Source organism: Theropithecus gelada, chromosome 13 (assembly GCF_003255815.1).
Source record: "Theropithecus gelada isolate Dixy chromosome 13, Tgel_1.0, whole genome shotgun sequence".
NCBI lineage: Eukaryota > Metazoa > Chordata > Mammalia > Primates > Cercopithecidae > Theropithecus > Theropithecus gelada.
The window spans coordinates 30506429-30526820 of NC_037681.1; the positions used below are offsets into that span (position 1 = coordinate 30506429).

The 20392-nt window shown below is 51.5% G+C and overlaps 1 protein-coding gene across 3 annotated transcripts; it reads left to right on the forward strand.

Moving 5' to 3' along the window:
- Positions 1 to 6786: 6786 nt before the first annotated feature.
- Positions 6787 to 18487, forward strand: KLF11 (Kruppel like factor 11). Of its 3 annotated transcripts, none has more exons than XM_025354812.1 (4): positions 6787 to 6986; positions 9363 to 9632; positions 10725 to 11670; positions 15888 to 18487. In XM_025354812.1, the coding sequence occupies exons 1-4, from the start codon at positions 6945 to 6947 to the stop codon at positions 16166 to 16168; spliced, it is 1539 nt and encodes a 512-aa protein (XP_025210597.1). In that variant the 5' UTR covers positions 6787 to 6944; the 3' UTR covers positions 16169 to 18487. The 3 variants fall into 3 exon arrangements, with proteins under 3 accessions (XP_025210597.1, XP_025210599.1, XP_025210598.1); XM_025354814.1 differs by lacking the exon at positions 6787 to 6986 and adding an exon at positions 7063 to 7115; XM_025354813.1 differs by lacking the exon at positions 6787 to 6986 and adding an exon at positions 7328 to 7688.
- Positions 18488 to 20392: the final 1905 nt, after the last annotated feature.

The window sequence follows — 20392 nt, forward strand, 5'->3', positions numbered from 1 at the left end:
GTCGGCGGTTTGTGCTGTTGCCCAGTGACATGCTGGCCTCCTGAGGCTTTCTTCTGGGGCTGCTCCTGGGGCACTCTGTCCAAGAGATGGCAGGGTGGCGCTGTAGTGTGGTTCCGGGCGGGACTCAGCGTGAGCCTGGAGGCAGGGCGTCTAGTCATTCCTCTGCCCACACTTTGAGTAACTGGGACAGGCTGCTTCTGTTCTGTGTCTCCATTTCCCTTTCTGTAAGACACAGAGATTGGACTAAATCAGTCATTCTAACCCCTGCGATTCCTGGACCAGTGGTGTCAACATCATCTGGGAACTTATTAGACATGCATATTTGGCAGGGCGCAGTGGTTCATGCTTGTAATTTCAGCACTTTGGGAAGCCGAGGCCGGCGAATCACCTGAGGTCAGGAGTTCGAGACCAGCCTGGCCAACATGGCGAAATCCCGTGTCTACTAAAAATACAAAACTTAGCCAGGCATGGTGATGGGTGCTTGTAATCTCAGCTATTTGGGAGGCTGAGGTGAGAAAATTGCTTGAGTCCAGGAGGTAGAGGTTGAAGTGAACTGAGATCATGCCATTGCATTCCAGCTTGGGCGACACACCAAGACTCCATCTGAAAAAAAAAAAAAAAAGATGTTCAGATTCACAGACCCAACGGAGACCTGCTCAGTCAGCAGCCAGGGGGTAGGCCCGGAAATCTGTATTTTAACGTGCCTTCTGGGCTCATGCTTGAGAATCACTGGCCTGGACAATGGCCTAAGTTTCTTCCTATGCTTATTTCAATTCGTTGGGCACCCACCACATAGGAGGGTCTTGTGCTAAGAGCTGGAGAATGCAGAGGTGGATGAGGTATGAAGCTAGTACCAAAAGGCCACCTCTGTTTCCTGGGTGGCTGCCTCCTATCTGTCCTTAACACCCAGCTCAAATGATGTCTTCTTTGTGCACTGTCCCAGACCAGCCCTCCCACCAGTTCCTCAGACACGAGTAGGCAGCTCCCACCTCTTCCCCCGACACCTGTGCCAGCACAGCTCTTGGTATATAGGATATTTGTGAGTCTGTTTCCTGCTGAAGAGTAGGGATGGGAAGGGCCGAGGGTGGTTCCTGTTCCTCCACCATCCCACAGCCCTGAGCACCAAGGGGTCCCCGTCCCCGCCATAGACTGTACTAGTCCAGCCTCTGCAAGGCCCCTGCCAAGTGCCCATGTCCTCAAAGAAGCTTTCAGGGCCCACTACACCCATAGCACCATTCTGGGGCTTTCCTTTGGCAAAAGTTGAAGTTTGGGCCATGTGGCCCCTCTACTCTGAACCTAAAAGCCTAAGCCAACTTGGTTCTCCCTCTTGGGAGGTTTGAAGATGTAACACACAGTGAGGTTGTAGCCCAGCCTGGAGACACAGAAAGAAGGCTGAGTGCAGCCACCGAGGCAGCCAGAGCCACGCAGCAGGTGTGTCCAGTGCGGGGAGGGGTATGGCAGCCATAGTAGGAACAAAGCGCACTGGCGTCCTCACCCTCCCCGGAGTGATCGGACTGAGCACCCCTTTTTGCGCCTGGTGGGAGCTGCCCGCAGCCCCCTGACTCTGGGCCGGCTTACAAGGACTCAGCACGTGCTCTTAGCAGCCCCTTTTCCAGGGGCAGGCAGCTGGGAGAAAGCAGCACTGGACCCGAGCTGGAGGGATGGATCCTGGGCCCTCTGCTCACTGGCCAGCAATGACGGGCAAGTGGCTTCACCTCTTGTCCCTCAGTGGCTTCATCTATGAATGCGGCTGAAATCAGGGGATCAAAAGGCATGAAGAACTAGCCCCTAGCATGATACTTGGCCTACTTTTGGTATTTAATAAACGTCTTCTGATCTGGTCCTCCTTTGTGCCTCAACCACATCAGACACAGCGTCATGATGATTTCTCCCCCGAGCAAAGTGGCTTTGTGTGAAGTTGCTAGGTCTGAGTTTCCTCACCCGTAAAATACGCAGGTTGACCTGGATGATCTGTGCCTCAGCTACCCCCTACAGATCTCTCTGCTCACCATCGTGAGTGCCCCTAGCGGAGGGAGACAGGGGCCCGGGGTGTTCGGAGGAACAGACACTCACTTCCAGTCAGGCATTGAACACGTCAGTGGATTGGTGGATCTGTGATTCATTCATCCATCCATTCTGTCAACCATTTGTTAGGTCATTTGTCAACTAGACAGCCAGCCCAGTGGCCGGTCAGCTCACAGCATGTTCTGGTCCTTGTATGGCTTCCAGCCCAGTAAGCTCAACCAGAGAGAAAGAGAACAGAAGAATGAGAATAAGCAAACTCCAACTGCCCACAACACCACACTGAGTGAAAGAAGCCAGACCCCAAACTGAACATACTATATGATTTTCTTTGTATTATAAAAGTGTCACACCCACACAAAAAGTGTCAATACATGCAAAACCAACCCATGGTGTCAGAGGCCATGATAAGGATTATCCTATGCAGGGGATCGGGGAAAGCGTAAGTAGTGGCTGGAAGGCAGCTCAGGGGCTTTTGGGACTCTGGTAATAATTCTGTTTCTAAATCTGGGTGCTGGTGACACAGTGTGTTTGCCTAGTGAAAATTTATTGAATTGTACATGTAAGTTTTTGCACTTTCCTATATCTATGCTATGCTACACTTCAATAAACATTTACCAAAAAAAAAGTAAGAAAGAAAAGCAAGAAAAAGCAAGGAAATGCACAGAGCAGTTAACTCAGCAATTCTGGTTCTAGGAGCTGCCTATCCTGTAGCGATCCTTCCACGTGGGCAAATGATGGAGGGGCATGATGTTCCTGGAAAACTGGAAACCACCCGTGTTTGTTATTCAACCAGAATGTTAAATAAATAACACATCACATTCCATATGATAGAATATTACTTAACCATTACAAAGTAAGAGGTTGATCGTTATGTACCAACAGCAATAAGCCCTAAGGCTGCAAAGTCAGCGAGCGAGTCCAGGAGGTACAGAGCACTACCCTCTGTAGCAGCATGCGTGCATAGCCATAGGCTCTCTCTGGAAGGACACAGGAGAAAGTGGTGGCATTCTGACCTGCAGGCTCACACTCTCCCCTTAGGTCTGTGGCCACATCCAGTCTGCCTGCCAGACCATGCTCTTCCCGAGGGCCTACGGAGCCAGGTGCCAGTGGTCTTAGTGAAGTCTCCAAGTGAATGATTTGCAATAGTCTGTAGCTTACAAACAAATTGCCATCCCTCTGACTGTGGGCAGGGCCAGAATTAGGGGTTTGGCAACAACCACAGCCTGTCTGTCCATCTGGAAGATGGGCTAGATGTGGGCAGAACAGGGGCTCACGGCTGAAGAGGTCACAGTTCCCACAAACGCTTGCTGTCCAAGGAGCAGAAACAGAGCCTGGGACAAGAGAAGCCAGAGTGCCAGGTCAGGGAGAGCTGCTGCCGCCTTCTGTCCTGCAGGAAAGAAGACTTGGCAAGGTCACACCAGCAAAACAAGGATTTGTATCCAGGTCTGACTCCAAAGCCCAGGCACACTGCCTTCTGCTGAAGCATCAGCTATTTGGGGGTATCGGGGAGGGCTTCGCCGGGCAGTCATATGCAGTCTTTTTCTTTTGTTTTTCTTTTCTTTTTTTTTTTGAGACAGAGTTTCACTCTTGTAGCCCAGGCTGGAGTGCAACGGCATGACCTTGGCTCACTGCAACCTCTGCCTCCTGGGTTCAAGCGATTCTCCTGCCTCAGCCTCCCGAGTAGCTGGGATTACAGGTGCCTGCCACCACGCCTGGCTAATTTTTTGTATTTTCAGTAGAGACGGGGTTTCACCATGCTGGCCAGGCTGGCCTCAAACTCCTGACCTCAGGTGATCTGTCCACCTCGGCCTCCCAAAGTGCTGGGATTACAGGTGTGAGCCACCATGCCTGGCCATCTCATGCAGTCTTGCAGGGTCAAAGCAGACAAGGGTTGGCGTGTTCCACGCAGAAGGAATGCTGCCTAGAAACAGGAGAGTGGCATAACCTTGGGAGTACAGGGTTCTGTATTGGGTCACTGGGGGCAGGAAGGTAGCAGGGAAAGCAATTTGGGAAACTGGTCAGAAATGATGCAGGAAGTGCTGGCTGGAGCCTGGTTACAAAGACTCATGGGTTCCTGGCCACGGAGCCTGAAGTCAGTCCTATAACTGTTTGGATTCCAACTGACGGCTTGAGTACAGGTTCAGCTCCATCTCTACTTCCAGAAGAGCATTCTGGCAGTAAGGTGATGGCAGATTGTAGGGCGTCTGGCTGGAGGGAGGGAGACCTATTGGGAGGCAGTGGCAACAATTCAGACGAGCAGGTGGTGGCCAGGACAAGGGCTGGCATGGGTGACATAAGAGTTTGAGAGGAACTGAGAAGGAAGAAGGGCATGGCATAATTGGCAGAAGAAAGCAACTGTGGGAAAGGGAGGAGGTAAAGGTGACGCTCAGGTTTCTAGATCAAGGAATAGGGTCTCCAGTTGTCCCCTTCAGAGAGGTGAGAAATCCAGATTTGGGTGGAATCTGAGTTCAGTTTTTTGTTTGTTTGTTTGTTTTTTCAGACTGAGTCTCTGTCACCCAGGCTGGAGTGCAGTGGTGCGATCTCAGCTCAGTGCAATCTCTGCCTCCTGGGTTCAAGTGATTCTCCTGCCTTAGTCTCCGAGTAACTGGGATTACAGGCGCCCGCTACCACGCCCGGCTAATTTTTATATTTTTAGAAGACACGGGGTTTCATCATGTTGGCCAGGCTGGTCTCGAACTCCTGACCTCAGGTGATCCGCCCACCTTGGCCTCCCAAAGTGCTGGGATTACAGGCGTGAGCCACCGCGCCCGGCCCTGAGTTCAGTTTTAAGGACACAATTAGAGGTGCCCACAGGATGTTCAAGCAGGGAAGCTGGTAGATATCTTCGATTCGCTCATTCACCTACGTGGATGAATTACACAGCCAGGCTCCCTGGCCTTGGGAGAGTCCTTCTGATGGGGAGACAGATGATAAGCAAATAACTGAAGTAATGGAAAAGGGACAGTTCATGGAAAGTGTTGTGAAGGAAGAAAACAAGGTGGCCCGGGAGAAGGGAACTGGAGGTCTCCCCAAGGGTGCGTTCGCTAGAGGAGGCCTCTCTAGGTGGACTGCGGGTAAGAGCAAAGGGGACATATGGGGGAAAAGCATTCTAGGGAACAGCAGGTGCAAGGACCTGGAGACGGCAGAGGGGCTGGTGAGACAGGTGTCCAGGAGGAGGCCCGGGCTGTCCCTCGGGGGAGTGGGGAGAGTCGTGCGGCTGGAGACGGAGGGGCTGGGTCCCTGCAGGAGCTCACAAGCCACAGTGGGGAGCAAAAGCATTACGCTGAGTACAGTGGGAGCCACTGAAAAGGTTAAAGACCCCCGGGGGTGCTGAGTGGCAAGGGGTTTGTGGGAGCTGGAGTGGACGCAGGGAGACCAGTTGCAAGGCAAAAGCAGGAGGCCAGGCAAAAGAGAATATTCCAGTCTGTATCTAAGACTTAACTTTTCACATACACAACATCCTGCACCCCTGTCAGAGCCTCCGGGGTCTTCATGAGAGCGGTTTATCACAGTTCACTTAAACCCTCTTACTATTTCAGCAAACACCTTCTCCTCAGCCTGCTCAACCCTTCTGCTCAACCAGAGTGGGCCCCGCAGGAACAAGTGGGGACCCGAGCCCTGCTCAGGTGAGTGGTGGGGCCCGGCCTGTTCCCTTGAGCCCAGGCTTCTCTGGCTCAGAGCAAAGCCCCCGGGTGCTGGGATTCTCTCTCTGCTCCCTCTCCCTGGATGTGAGCTTTTAAGGACGATTCCTCACTGCGGCCTCTGCCCCTTGCACTAAGCGCCAACACGCATCGCGGCTCAGCAAATGCGCGCGCAGTGGACAGACGGAGGGGTGACTCCTCCCTGAGCTGAAGGCTGCGGCGACGCAAATAAACAGCATAGTTCCTGCTCTCCATGAACCTGGCGCTGCAAACGTGGGCAAACCACACCAAGAGACGCCAGCAACCGAAATATAGGGAGAAAAAAAAAAGGTGCCCTGGACACCAGGCTAGATCTCTCCTGCAGGCTCGAGGACTGCCCGGAGGGGGCGGCGTTTTCGCCCGGCCTGGGAAGAATGAGCGGGTTTCAGCGGGCGTCTTTTGGGTGACTGCCCGTCTCGGCTTCCCCTGACCCCGTAACAGAGCGGAAGAGGCCCAGAGACGCCAGAGGAGGGGCATCAGCGGACACTCAGGCCGAGAAGCTCTGACTCCGGGTGTCTGCAAAAATGACCGGATGCAAGAATGTCGCCTAGAACCAGCCAGCTTTCCGACCTCTCAGGTCATGGGCTCACTCTAAAGAAACGAAGGGAGAGTGACAGAAATAAAAACAACGAAAGCCGGGTTGAAGCCTCTAGGTGGGTCTCCGCTACCGACTGATTCAGCCAGTGGGGCTAGAGGAGGTTCCTATAAGCGCGGTCACCCCTCCCCGCACCGAGTCCGAACCCCGCCCTGGGATTTCCCCAGGCGCCGCCGCCGCCGCCGCGCCGCCTTCTCCGCCCCGCGCGCCCCCGCGACCTTTCCCTTACTTTCCAGGGCCTCAGGCCCCGCCCCTCGCTCCGACCAAAACACGTGCCGCGTCCCGCCCTGCCCGATCACGCCGCGGCCAGGCTCCGATCACGCGGCCCCCCGCGGCGCTCATTGGCCGGCCGGTCACGGGCCCGGTGCGAATTGGCTGGCGGCGGCAGGCCCCGCCCCGACGTGGGGCGCGGTGTATTTTGGTTCGCCTCCGCGCCCCGCCCCGCCGGCCGCTCCCTCCGCAGCCGCCCCGCCCCTCCCGCGCCGCGAGGGCCGCGCCGGGGCAGAGCCGCGCGGGCGGGCGAGGCGCGTGCCGGCCGCAGAAGCTCCGGGTAGCCGCCACCGCCGCCCACCGCGCACGTGCGGCCGCTGCTGCGCCGAGCTTACGCCCCGCGGCCGCTTTGTTGCTCCCGGCTGCCCGGCACGATGCACACGCCGGACTCCGCGGGCCCAGACGACGCGCGCGCAGTGAGTAGTGGGGCTGCTGCGGCTGGACTACTCGTCTGAGCGAGGGGCGAGGCGGGGGACGCGGTGCGGGACCCGCGGGCCTGTGAAAGCGGGAGGTGGGGCGTGCGGGTCCTCGCTGCGGCCGCGCCGGTGGGGGCCTGGGCGGGCTTTGGAGCCGGGCGGGGCGGCGGCCGCGCGGGGCGCGCCCGGGTCTGCGGGGACGAGTAGGGGGCGTGTGCCCCGCGCAGCTTTGTCTCGCGCTTCCTGGGCGGCCCCGCCCCGCTGGCCCCGCGGCTATTTCCAGCCATGACGTCACCCCGGTCCTGTGAGCCGAACGGCCGTTGGGTGGGGGAGCGGCTGGCGGGAACGCGGCACGCGGCCGTGGGGGCGGGGCAAGAGTTGCTGGCGGGAACGCGACACGGTCCTGGGGGCGGGGCACGCGACCGTGGGGGCGGGGCAATAGCGGCTGGCGGGAGTGCAGCTCGGCCCTCGGGGCGGGGCAAAGTCCGGGGGCCCGGGCAACGACGGGAGGCGGAAGCGCGGCACGACCCTGGGGGCGGGGCAACGCCTGGAGGCGGGAACGCGGCACGCGAGCGTTGGGGGCCCTAAGCGTCGCGACCCGGGGACTTCGGGGAGGTATCTCTGGACGTGGGCCGAGTGTGGGCCGAGTGTGGGCCTCGTGGTGTGCGGGCACTGTGGGCCGGGCCCCTTCCCGTCCATGTGGTGAGCGGGCCTCGGCGCCGGGTTCTGTGACTTCACAGGGAGTTTGGTGGCGTAGCCTGCGGGACAGAGGCCGGGGATTTGAGGTGGCCTCGTCTTGTTTGATCTCGGGGAACCCGGGCAGAGGGAAAGTTTTGATGCTTTGGTGCATGGCAAATTGAGAAGAAACGTGTATCTTCGTACATTTAACGTTTCCTTTCCTTTTTCTTTTTGAGACGGTCTCGGTCTGTCTCCCAGGCCGGAGTGCAGTGGGTGCGCGATCTCGGCCCCCGTAACCTCCCTGGGAGGGAGGGATATTACTCCCTCTCAGAGTAATATCACCTTCTCACCCCCGGATTAGTTTTCTTTTGGAAGAGATCAGCTCGTTCCAGCCTCTTCCTCCTCCTCCCCTTCCAGATTAAAGAGACGGTCTGTAATCCAAGCACTTTGGGAGGCCGAGGTGGGCGGATCACCTGAGGACGGGAGTTCGAGACCAGCTTGACCAACATGGGGAAAACCCCTCTCTATAAAAAAATATAAAAATTAGCCGAGTATGGTGGTGGGCGCCTGTAATCCTACTAGTAGGGAGGCTGAGGCAGGAGAACCGCTTGAACCTGGGAGGCAGAGGTTGTGGTGAGCCAAGATAGTGCCAGTGCACTCCAGCCTGGGCAACAGAGCAAGACTCCGTCTCAAAAAAACAAGGCTGGGCGCCTGTAATCCCAGCACTTTGGGAGGTCAGGGCGGGTGGATCGCCTGAAGTCAGGAGTTGGAGACCAGCCTGGCCAACATGGTGAAACCCCGTCTCTACTAAAAATACAAAAAATTAAATTAGCCAGGCGTGATGATGGACGCCTGTAATCCCAGCTACTCGGGAGGCTGAGGCAGGAGAATCGCTTGAACCCGGGAGGTCAGGAGTTCAAGACCAGCTTGACCAACATAGCAAAACTCTCTCTCTACTAAAAATACAGAAATTATCCAAGCGTGGTGGCGGGCACTGTAGTGAGCCGAGATTGTGCCACTGCACTCTAGCCTGGGTAACTGAGCGAGACTCCATCTCAAAAAAAAAAAAACTGCAAAGAGATCCTCTCTGGGATCGTGGCAGGTTTGCTTCCTGCCACCACCTGCTAGCCTTGGGACGGTAACATATGACTTCTGCTCCGAATCTGTGGAGGGAACTGGTGGAATCGCCATGGGCCCTACCTGCTTGGGGCATAGAGGGAAAGCGCCAGAGTCCCTGAGAGCATCTGTAGGGACACTGCTTTGGCGGCTTTGCCGCTTCAAAGAGCCATGGTCAGGGCACCTCAGCTACTGGCAGACTGACTAGATGGCCTCAGTGTTGGCTCCTCTTCCCTGGGCAGCTGCTTTACCCCAGCCACTGTTTGGCTTGCACCTCAGGAGTTAATTTTATTAATCATTTACCCAAGAAAAATATGAACTTATTAGCCTTTTTTAAGAGTCAAGATTTTTGGTGGCAACACTTGCCATCTTAGTTCTGTCTTTGAAATGTTGGCTTAAAAGCCAAATTGTCATGAGTATTCCTTGAACATCTTTTACTACAGCTGGTGTTTGTTGCTATGGAATATTGCATGTGCATTACATGCCTAGTGTAGGCCTCTGGTGTGCATATCCACATGCCCATCATGGGTGGCCTTTGTATTTCCCCTGCACTGAGAAGCCATTGTGTTGTGTCGCCTTTAGGTTGACATCATGGACATATGTGAGTCCATCCTGGAGAGGAAGCGGCATGACAGCGAAAGGTCTACGTGCAGCATCTTGGAGCAGACAGACATGGAAGCTGTTGAGGCTCTTGTTTGTATGAGCTCCTGGGGTCAAAGATCCCAGAAAGGTGACCTGTTGCGGATAAGACCTCTCACGCCTGTCTCTGATTCTGGGGATGTCACCACCACTGTGCATATGGATGCAGCCACACCTGAACTACCAAAAGACTTCCATTCTTTATCAACTCTGGTAAGAGGAGGTGGGAGAGGAGCATTTTTGTGAAATGACTAGAGTAGCTGAACTCAGTGTGTTGAATTCCTTCAGCTGGGCACGGTGGCTCAAGCCTGTAATCCCAGCACTTTGGGAGGGTCAGGCAGGCGGGTCACAAGGTCAGGAGTTCGAGATCAGCCTGAGCAACATGGCGAAATCTCATCTCGATTAAAAATACAAAACTTATCCCGGTGTGGTGGTGGGCGCCTGTAGTCCCAGCTACTCCAGATGTCTGAGGTAGGAGAATCGCTTGAACCCAGGAGGCGGAGGTTGCAGTAAGCCGAGATCGTGGCACTGCACTCCAGCCGGGGCGACAGAGCGAGACTCCATTTCAAAAGAAAATAAAAGAACAAAAACACTCTTCATTCGTTTCTGAAAAATGTGCTCTTTCTATGGATGGATCGTACCTTGCTATGTGGTTAATGTCCGTGGGGTGAAACCTACAGATTAATGTGAGAAAGTGAAATTTACTTCCCCAGGGGAATCTTGGGGTGGAGCTTAGGTTCTCCTGGTGACCCAGCCTAGTATCAGGATATGTGGGTAGCAGCTGGAGAAAGCATGTGCTTTGACATCAGATTGCCTTCGTTGAGTGCAGTAAATCACTCTCGTTTTTGGTTTTTTAATTTGCTGCATCTGTGAAAGTACTTGGAAAAATTGCATCTCAGCTTGGAGAAGTTGAGAATGGTAGGTTGCTAACAGAAGTGGAGATTGTGATTGTCCTGGGCTGGAAGCTTTCTCTGAAAAAAGAGTGTAGAAAGCAGATTTGGAGAGGGATGGGAAGGGCCTGTGGGTTGTCAGCAGGGTTGCAGAAGTGGTGGGCCTGGCGGCCAGGACCTCCTCTCAGAGTTCCCTGCATTGGGCTCTTGTGTAGGTTTGGGAGACGTAAACACCGTGGGAATAAGCTGAGACAGCAAAGTGCCCCATGCGGCCTTGAAACCCACTGGGATGTTGAAAATAGGGTTAGCCGAGTATCTAGATGATTCTGTGTAAAGGTATTGGGAGCATTGTGATGAATTAAGTCCCTTTTAAAATTTAAAGCAACCTTTTCACATGGTACTTTTGTTTTTTAAGTGCATAACGCCTCCTCAGAGCCCTGATCTCATGGAGCCATCAACAAGGACACCTGTTTCTCCCCAAGTAACAGATTCCAAAGCATGCACAGCCACAGACGTCCTCCAGTCCTCAGCCATAGCGGCCACAGCGCTGAGCCAGGGCGCGGAGAGGAACTTGCTGGGTTTGGAGCCAGTGCCCAGCTCTCCCTGCAGGGCCATGGGGACCAGCGTGATCCGACACACTGGGGAGAGCCCTGCTGCCTGCTTTCCCACCACCCAGACTCCAGATTGCCGGCTTCCTGACAGCAGAGAAGGAGAAGAGCAGTTTCTGGGACAGTTTGAAACTCTACAGGACACACACCTCACAGACACTTTACTCAACACTAACTTGGTGTCCTGTCAGCCCTGCTTGCACAAGTCTGGTGGCCTGCTCCTCACTGACAAAGGCCAGCAGGCAGGGTGGCCTGTTGCAGTTCAGACTTGCTCACCAAAGAATTATGAAAATGACCTGCCCAGGAAAACCACTCCTCTGATTTCTGTCTCTGTCCCTGCTCCCCCTGTCCTTTGCCAGATGATCCCCGTGACTGGACAAAGTGGCATGTTACCAGCTTTTTTGAAGCCCCCTCCCCAGTTGTCTGTGGGGACTGTGAGACCCATCCTAGCTCAGGCTGCTCCAGCGCCTCAACCTGTGTTCGTGGGACCTCCGGTGCCTCAGGGAGCTGTGATGTTGGTCCTGCCCCAGGGAGCCCTCCCTCCGCCTGCACCCTGTGCAGCCAGTGTCATGGCTGCCGGGAATACCAAGTTGTTGCCCCTCGCCCCTGCTCCAGTGTTCATCGCCTCTAGCCAAAACTGTGTCCCTCAGGTAGACTTCTCCCGAAGGAGGAACTATGTTTGCAGCTTCCCAGATTGCAGGAAGACCTACTTCAAAAGTTCCCACCTTAAGGCCCATCTTCGCACTCACACAGGTAAGCACCAGGGCAGGCAGGGCATCGGGCACACCAGGAAGCACACTTTGAGCCGCCTTTGGGTGGGAGGGGATTGTGAGAACCCCTGGTGAAGGTGGAAGTGTGGCTTTTTCTTTGGTTCTGAAAAGCCTGCACAACCTGGTAAGGGTGGGGTTGTTACCACAGCCATCAGGAGTTTGCATACAGAGCGCTAGCCCTGGAAGATAAAATGTAGTATAATTCTGTTACTGTGTCTTTTGGTAGCTTTTAGAGTGACTCACAGTGCCCCCTTCTGTGCACATTGCAGTAGACGTTTCGTGTGTGTTTTTTTTTTGTTTTTTTTTTTTTTTTTTTTTTTTGAGACGGAGTCTCACTGTGTCTCCCAGGCTGGAGTGCAGTGGCGCGATCTCGGCTCACTGCAAGCTCCGCCCCCCGGGTTCACGCCATTCTCCCGCCTCAGCCTCCCAAGTAGCTGGGACTACAGGCGCCCGCTACCGCGCCCGGCTAGGTTTTTGTATTTTTAGTAGAGACGGGGTTTCACCATGTTAGCCAGGATAGTCTCGATCTCCTGACCTTGTGATCCACCCGCCTCGGCCTCCCAAAGTGCTGGGATTACAGGCTTGAGCCACCGCGCCCGGCCTGTTTTTTTTTTTTAAGAGAACATCATTCACATTCAGTAAATGTATCTCACCAGTGTGACTCATGTTTATTGTGGGAAAAGGTCTGGCCAAACTATAGAAGAGTTCAAATTCTAAAATATTTTTAAAAAGAGTATAGTTTTCTTATCTCTGAGTAGTTTTTAATTTAAGTTGTGCAAGAAACTATGCTGACCTAATGATCTCTCTGTTGCTTAACCAGCTCTGTTCAATAGAATTTTCTGAATGGTGGAAATGTTTGCCGTCTGTCCATTAGGGTAGGCACTGGCTGCTCACACTTGAAGTGTGGCTAGTGTGTCTGAGGAACTGAATTTTACATGTTTTAATACTTGAAGTTTAAATAGCTCCATGGGACCTGGGGCTGCCCTGCCGCCCGGCAGTGGTCTGAGTGTTGCTGGATAGAGAATCGCTTCAGTAGGTGAGGGCACCATTTCTCAGGGGTTTTGCGAGTTTGTGTTCTGTTGCTCTGATCGTGGTAGCCTCCACGTGTAGAATAAAGTGCAGTCTGGTGTTCAGACATTATAAGAGGAACTCTACTACTCTATTCTACTGAGTGGCTGTTTGCTTTGAGGATAAGGCCAAACTTGGCCCATGAAGTACTCGCCTCTGCCCATGCAGAAACAGCCTCCCCAATGTTCCGTGTCTGATTCCATATTTCCACCCTTCCCCCTTGGCCCTCTGCCCATCTCTGCTTACTGAAACCCTCGAGGGCCTTCCTAGGGTTAGTTACTGGATTGCTTATCTTCCTTCTTTGACCCTGGTGGTTTACTGTAGGTCTTACCGTATTCTCCCTTTGTTTTGTAGTTGTATACTTACCTCACCTGGATATATTCCTGGTGCTTGGTACAAGGGCCTAACACTAGGCAGTAAATGAGGGTTGGTCATTTGCGCGGCAGATGGATGTGGGGCTGTGTCAGGGAACGGGACCTGCTCGCCACTCTTAACGGGCTGGTTGACTCAGTGAGCTCTGCATTTCACCGGGACTCTCTCCAAGGGAACTTCACATTATACCAGAGCACAGCTTCCAAATTTGGGGAGGTGACTGAATGAGGTTTTACTGTTTATTCAGTTTTCCTTGGTAGAAGTACTGACAGAGGCCGGGCGCGGTGGCTCAAGCCTGTAATCCCAGCACTTTGGGAGGCCGAGACGGGTGGATCACGAGGTCAGGAGATCGAGACCATCCTGGCTAACAGGGTGAAACCCCGTCTCTACTAAAAAATAACAAAAAACTAGCCGGGCGATGTGGCGGACGCCTGTTGTCCCAGCTACTCGGGAGGCTGAGGCAGGAGAATGGCGTGAACCCGGGAGGCGGAGCTTGCAGTGAGCTGAGATCCGGCCACTGCACTCCAGCCTGGGCGACAGAGCAAGACTCCGTCTCAAAAAAAAAAAAAAAAAAAAAAGAAATACTGACAGAATGACCTGCAGTGATTGAAACAAGCTACTTCCATGTTTCCTAAAGTACTTCCAATTCAATGACAGGCATTGCATGGGGACTCAAGCCTGTCATCCCAGCACTTTGGGAGGCTAAGGTGGGCAGATCACGAGGTCAGGAGTTGGAGACCAGTCTGACCAACATGGTGAAACCCCGTCTTTACTAAAAATACAAAAAAAAGCTGGGCCGGCTGGCACACGCCTATAATCCTAGCTGTTCAGGAGGCTGAGGCAGGAGAATCACTTGAACCCGGGAGGCGGAGGTTGCAGTGAACGGAGATCGCGCCATTGCACACTCCAACCTGGGTGACAGAGCGAGACTCCATCTCAAAAAAAAAAAAAAAAAAAAAATGGCCAGGCATTGTGGCTCATACCTGTATTCCCAGCACTTTGGGAGGCCGAGGCGGGCAGATCATGAGGTCAAGAAATTGAGACCATCCTGGGCAACATGGTGAAACCCCGTCTCTACTAAAAATAAAAAATTAGTTGGGCTTGGTGGCACGCTTCTGTAGTCCCAGCTACTTGGGAGGCTGAGGCAGGAGAATCGCTCGAGCCTGGGAGACAGGTTGCAGTGAGCCGAGATTACGCCACTGCACTCCAGCCTAGTTGACAGAGTGAGACTCCGTCTCTAAAAATAAAAATAAAAATAAATAACCATAAGAGTTCTGAGGAATCCCCTTCTTGTGCCATTTTGTAAACTTGGAGTTTTGGTGAGAAGTAGAAACTGGGCAAGTTCACCTTGGATAAGATCGCTTTTTATATATATTTCTACCAACCTGAGAAATCTTTAAATTGGAATAAGGTAGAGTGAATGGATGCTACTTTTTTTTTTTTTTTTTTTGAGACAGGGTCTTACTCTGTCGCCCAGGCTGGAGTGCAGTGGCACGATCTCGGGCTCACTGTAAGCTCCGCCTCCCAGGTTCATGCCATTTTCCTCTCCTGCCTTAGCCTCCCGAGTAGCTGGGATTACAGGTGCCAGCCACCATGCCTGGCTAATTTTTTTTGTATTTTTAGTATAGACGGGGTTTCACCGTGTTAGCCAGGATGCTCTCGATCTCCTGACCTCGTGATCCGCCCGCCTTGGCCTCCCAAAGTGCTAGGATTACAGGCATGAGCCACCAAGCCCAGCCTATGCTACTTTTTTTCTCTTTTTTAGACAGAGTCTCACTCTCTCCCAGGCTGGAGTGCAATGGCATGGTCTCCGCTCATTGCATTCTCGGCCTCCCAGGTCCGAGCGATTCTCCTGCTTCAGCCTCTGTAATAGTTGTGATTACAGGCGCCCACCACCACACCCAGATAATTTTTGTATTTTTAGTGGAGACAGAGTTTCGCCATCTTGGTCAGGCTGGTCTCGAACTCCTGACCTCAGGTGATCTGCCTGCCTCAGCCTCCCAAAATGTTGGGATTACTGGCGTGAGCCACCATGCCTGGACGGATGCTACATTTTTTATTTTTATTTTTTTGAGATGGAGTCTCGTTCTGTCGCCCAGGCTGGAGTGCAGTGGCGCAATCTTGGCTCACTGCAAGCTCTGCCTCCCGGGTTCACGCCATTCTCCTACTTCAGCCTCCTGAGTAGCTGGGACTACAGGCACCCGCCACCATGCCTGGCTAATTTTTTGTGTTTTTAGTAGACGGGGTTTCACCGTGTTAGCCGGGATGGTCTCGATCTCCTGACCTCGTGACCTGCCCACCTCGGCCTCTCAAAGTGCTGGGATTACAGGCATGAGCCACTGCACCTGGCCGGATGCTACATTTTTAATTAATTTATTTTTGTTTTTTGTAAAGATTGGATCTCACTTTGTTGCCCAGGCTAGTCTGGAACTCCTGTGCTCAACTGATCCTCCCCAGCCTCCCACAGTGCTGTGATTACAGGCATAAGCCGCTGTACTTGTACTTTGCCTGATTTATTTTTAAACATATTTTGAAAGATTAGCTTGAAATCTTTGTGTGCTAACATACTGCATTTTAAATGTGGGAGGAATAAATGCCTTTTGGAGGATTTCTTGACCCAAATCATCCAATTCCAGAAATAATAAGATACCACTTTTTTCTGAGTTTGATGGATGTGATTTTAAAACGACATGAATTAACCCCTTGAATAAGGTGCTCAGCATTTCCTTTCTCCTTAATATATATTTTCTCACCTCATAGGGGAGAAGCCTTTCAACTGCAGCTGGGATGGCTGTGATAAAAAGTTTGCTCGTTCAGATGAGCTATCTCGCCACCGCAGAACTCACACAGGGGAGAAGAAGTTTGTGTGCCCGGTGTGTGACCGACGTTTCATGCGCAGTGACCACCTGACGAAGCATGCCCGGCGCCACATGACAACCAAGAAGATCCCAGGCTGGCAGGCAGAGGTTGGCAAGCTGAACAGAATCACCTCTGCAGAGAGCCCAGGGAGCCCACTGTTCACCATGCCAGCCTCTGCCTGAAAGGTCCCCTGGGATATCACTCATGGGGTTTTTAAAAACCTTCTTTTCAGGAATGGAACTGATGGATTTCTCTCCCACTGCCTCACCCAAAAAAAAAATGGTCTTGGGGAGCTAGGGGAAGATCGGGGAGCTGGTTTTGATGAAAGTATGTTAACTTTCCTTTCCACTTGGGACCCTATTCAGTATCTTTTGTAGTTTCAGAAGATTTTTTGTTTTGTTTTTTTAAAGAAATGGTAGAAAATTTGATAATCTAAATCACCAGCATTCAAACAAATATTTCGGCAATAAAGTTTACAAAATGGATTTTTATGACCTTTCTATTGATGTTTTGTAGAAATAAGACAGGGTACTAATTTTTATACTGTTTTTTATAAACATATTTATATTGTTGGTGCTCAAATCACCAATTTCTAGCTAGATCATTTTGCAACCTTCTTTTCAGCATTTAATAACAAAGTTTTTTAAAATGACCCATCTTTTAGTAAACTTGACATGTTATTCCACCAAAAAAATCACAAGTTATCTGGCCTTTGAGATCTTTTTGGAATTGGACCTGGTTGAATAAGGACCTCATAAAAGGGAAAAATAAATTTTGCAGTCAGCTTCTTCATAACATTGTCAAGGAAATTCTAGGCAATCATTCCTGTCACCCAAGAACTAGAATTTTGGTTGACTGGAACTAGTGAGCTGTGTCCCTGGTGTGTCATGAAGGATGGACCCCAGCAAGTAACATGAGCCACTGGGCAGATCCCAGGGACCAGTACTTGCCGCAGGATCTAGTCTGTGTGTAATAGTCTTTGTCTTGGCCATGGCTCTGCTGAAAGCAAGCCATTCAGTTTCTTGTTTGTACCTAAAACACCAAAAAAGATAAACACTGAAATCCAGCCGCTTTGTCCATGGTCAGTTGACTCCTTTTGCTGTGGCTGCATCCATACTGCATTGTGGGTAGAGTAACTTCCCAGAAAAAAAGGAAATGTCTGCAGTGGTTGGATGAACTTTCTGCCAGAGTACAGCTTAGCTGAGGTGAGATTCATGTGCAGGCAGGCAGTGCCAAGATTCTGCTGCTTTTGTTTGCCAAATACTAGAAACGCAAGGAAATGCAAGTTACGCTAAATGGCGGTAATACTAGCCAACTGCATTTCTGTTCATTTTGTTTGAAGGAAACTTTTTTGACCAAACAGAATATTACTTGGAATGGTGTGTTTTACAGTCTACCTAGAAAATGGATGTTTTTCAACTGTGTGAGCACGTCATAGATAAACGAGAGAATGTGGCCGCCTGTGTTCAAGAAGCCACTGACACTGGTTTTTGTTAAACATTGGAAGTTCAGGCAATGGAATAAATGTAGGAACATACAGAACATTGCACTAATTTAATTTGGTGGCCTGGGAATTTTTTTTATTGTGCAGTATGTATTTAAAGTTTGTGTGTTAATTATCGGCATTTACCTTTATTAAAATGATGGTAAGGTGGAATATTGAGTAAAATTAGGTTTTGTGTTTTATTTTTTGTAGTCTGATAAAATCTCCACCTGGTCATTCATTGTATGTTACTTGATACCCATTAACTTGCCCCTTAGTATCAGCTGTTACTTGGCACACATGTGTTTTTCAGAGGTTTTCAGTTTGGACACTCCATAGGTGAGTGTCCTGTCATCGTGAGACAGTGCAATTGCTGTCTTATGTTGTGCATAGTTCGTGTTTCCTCACCACCCAGTCCTTTCTCCTGCTCATCAAAATAAGCATAAACATTTTTGTACACTATAAATGGCATCAAATTTGGATATTTTTCTTAATTATGACATGCAAGGTAGCGTTAGTCCTGCTAGTATTCTGGTGGATAAGGTCTTTTGAGTATTTGGTTGCTTGTCACAGAACATTCTCTAAGTAGTGCTATTTCTAAAGAAGAGATACAGGTTGAAAATGGTTTTAATTTACACTTCCATTTCCTGATTACATTTGGAAATACTTTGTGTAAACCATCCCCCTTCCACCTCCATTTGTCTGTTGAAAGATTTTAAGTTGGAAACAGTTCCTGTCTGAAAACTATTCTGAGAACCACAAACCTTGTGTGTGGATTCAGCATGGAGCCCCTCAGCTGGCGGCTGTGGGTGCTGATGGCCGCTGGAGAGGCGGGCTCCCCTCGTGCACTTTATTGCCTGGGCAGTTTTGCTTGATCTTTTGTGACTTTGAGCCTTTTAAGTAGTTTGAATAAGACTTAAAATGTTTCATAATTATGTTTTATGTAACAGACTTTGACATTATTTAAATGAGTATGTAACTTTTTTCTTTGAATCATATAAAACTTGATTTTAAACTGGACATGTGTCCTGTGTCATTTAACTGTGCCTGGTGGCCTAAGTATACCTAGAGAGTTTTTGGAAGAGTCTATAAAATTCATGGTGTATTGGCTCAAACTAAACTCTCCTCTTTGTTTTCTGGAGTTTTATTCTGTTTCTTTAGGTTCTTTGGAGGGTCCTTTCCGGAAAAAAATGTGTGAAGAGCTGGGTGTGGTGGCTCACACCTGTAATCCCAGCACTTTGGGGAGTTGAAGCAGGAGGATCCCTTGAGCCCAGGAATTTGAGGCGGCCGTGAGCTACGATCACACCACTGCACCCTAGCCTGAGTGACAGAGCAAGACCCTGTCTCAAAAAGCCAACATGTGAAGTGGCCACTCTGGCAGTGGGTCGGGTCCAGGCAGACCCATTAGTGTGCCGGGTGACCCTGTGGCCGTCAGTGCTCATGCCCTTTCTGTGTCGGGGTGGCTGCAAAGAGGTAGAATTGAAAGTGGTTTTCCAGCCACTCTGGAAGAAGTGCTTGGAAGTCTCTTCCATTATTTCCTTCCACCCCCGGCCCAAGATTACAAAGTACATCATGAAGCCACAGGCTTCACTCTTCTTCCTTCTTTTCCTTCCCAACTCTTGAAACTAAAGGCTGCCATATCCCCAGAAAACACAGCCCCTGGCCACCTCGGGAGGTCTGATTTGTCCCTAGGTGGACCAGACCCTCACCACACAAAAGATCTGATTACGGAGCTGCTTCCTAGAGGGAAGTATTAGAACTTCAAGTGTGATTATCCTCCTCGTGGCAACTGACAAGACTTTTCTCCTGCCTCTTTATTGCCAGGAAGGAAAAAGGAGAAAAAAAAAAAAGGGGGCCACAGATTTTCTTTTCCATGAGGCGCTTGGTGACACTTCTTCGACAGCCTTAACGCTGTCCCATGTGTTCACATGTGCACGAGCGTGCCCCACTCCTGGGAACAGAGAATGCTCTCATGGATCCGCCAGTGTCAGCAGCAGGTGTCCGGGCAACGTGTGTGAGTGGGCGTAGCATTCCTTGGGGACAAGTGGGCCTAGGTCTTTGGAACAGCAGAGGAAAGTGTGTTATAAAGGGCTGTTTCAGGGAGGTGCAGGGAGCCTGAGCCAACAGCAGCCAAGGGAGGAGGTCCCTGCCTGGGTGAGGCTAGGAGCCCACGGGCCCTTGAGGAGAGACTTGGGAACACACATGCCAGGAGGAGGGCAACAGCAGGACTCTGCTCCTTCCCTGAGAAAACACACCCAGCATTTCTCAGAGCTGGGGATGGAAGTGTGTTCTCAGTTCCTGGGGCTTTGCACCATCTTCGAGGAACTCTCATACTACAGAAACCAGAGACACATGGCCGGGCATGGTGGCTCATGCCTGTATTCCCAGCACTTTGGGAGGCAGAGGCGAGAAGATCACAAGGTCAGGAGTTCGAGACCAGCCTGGCCAACATGGTGAAACCCCTGTCTCTACTAAAAATACAAAAAAATTAGGTGTGGTAGCGCATGCCTGTAATCCCAGCTACTCGGGAGGCTGAGGCAGGAGAATTGCTTGAACCTGGGAGGCTGAGGTTGCGGTGAGCTGAGATTGCGCCACTGCACTCCAGCCTGGGCAATAGAGCGAGACTCTGTCTCAAGAAAAGAAAAAAAAAGCAGGAGACACGTTTGTGGTCACTTAAGACTTTACCAGACAATAACGTGTCATTTTTGCCTTTGAGGTGTTTTTCTTTCTGCCTCGATTCCAGCCACAGTCCTATCCTGGCAGTGAGCAAATCCCACATGCAGTTCTGAGCAGGATGCTGAGGCTCAGGTGCAACATGGGGCAGCCAGGAAGATGCCTGAGGCGGTGCCCCGCACACAGGAGGCACCACCCGCACACAGGAGGCACCGGGACAGACTCTGGCCGGGCGGCAGGCTGCAGCAAC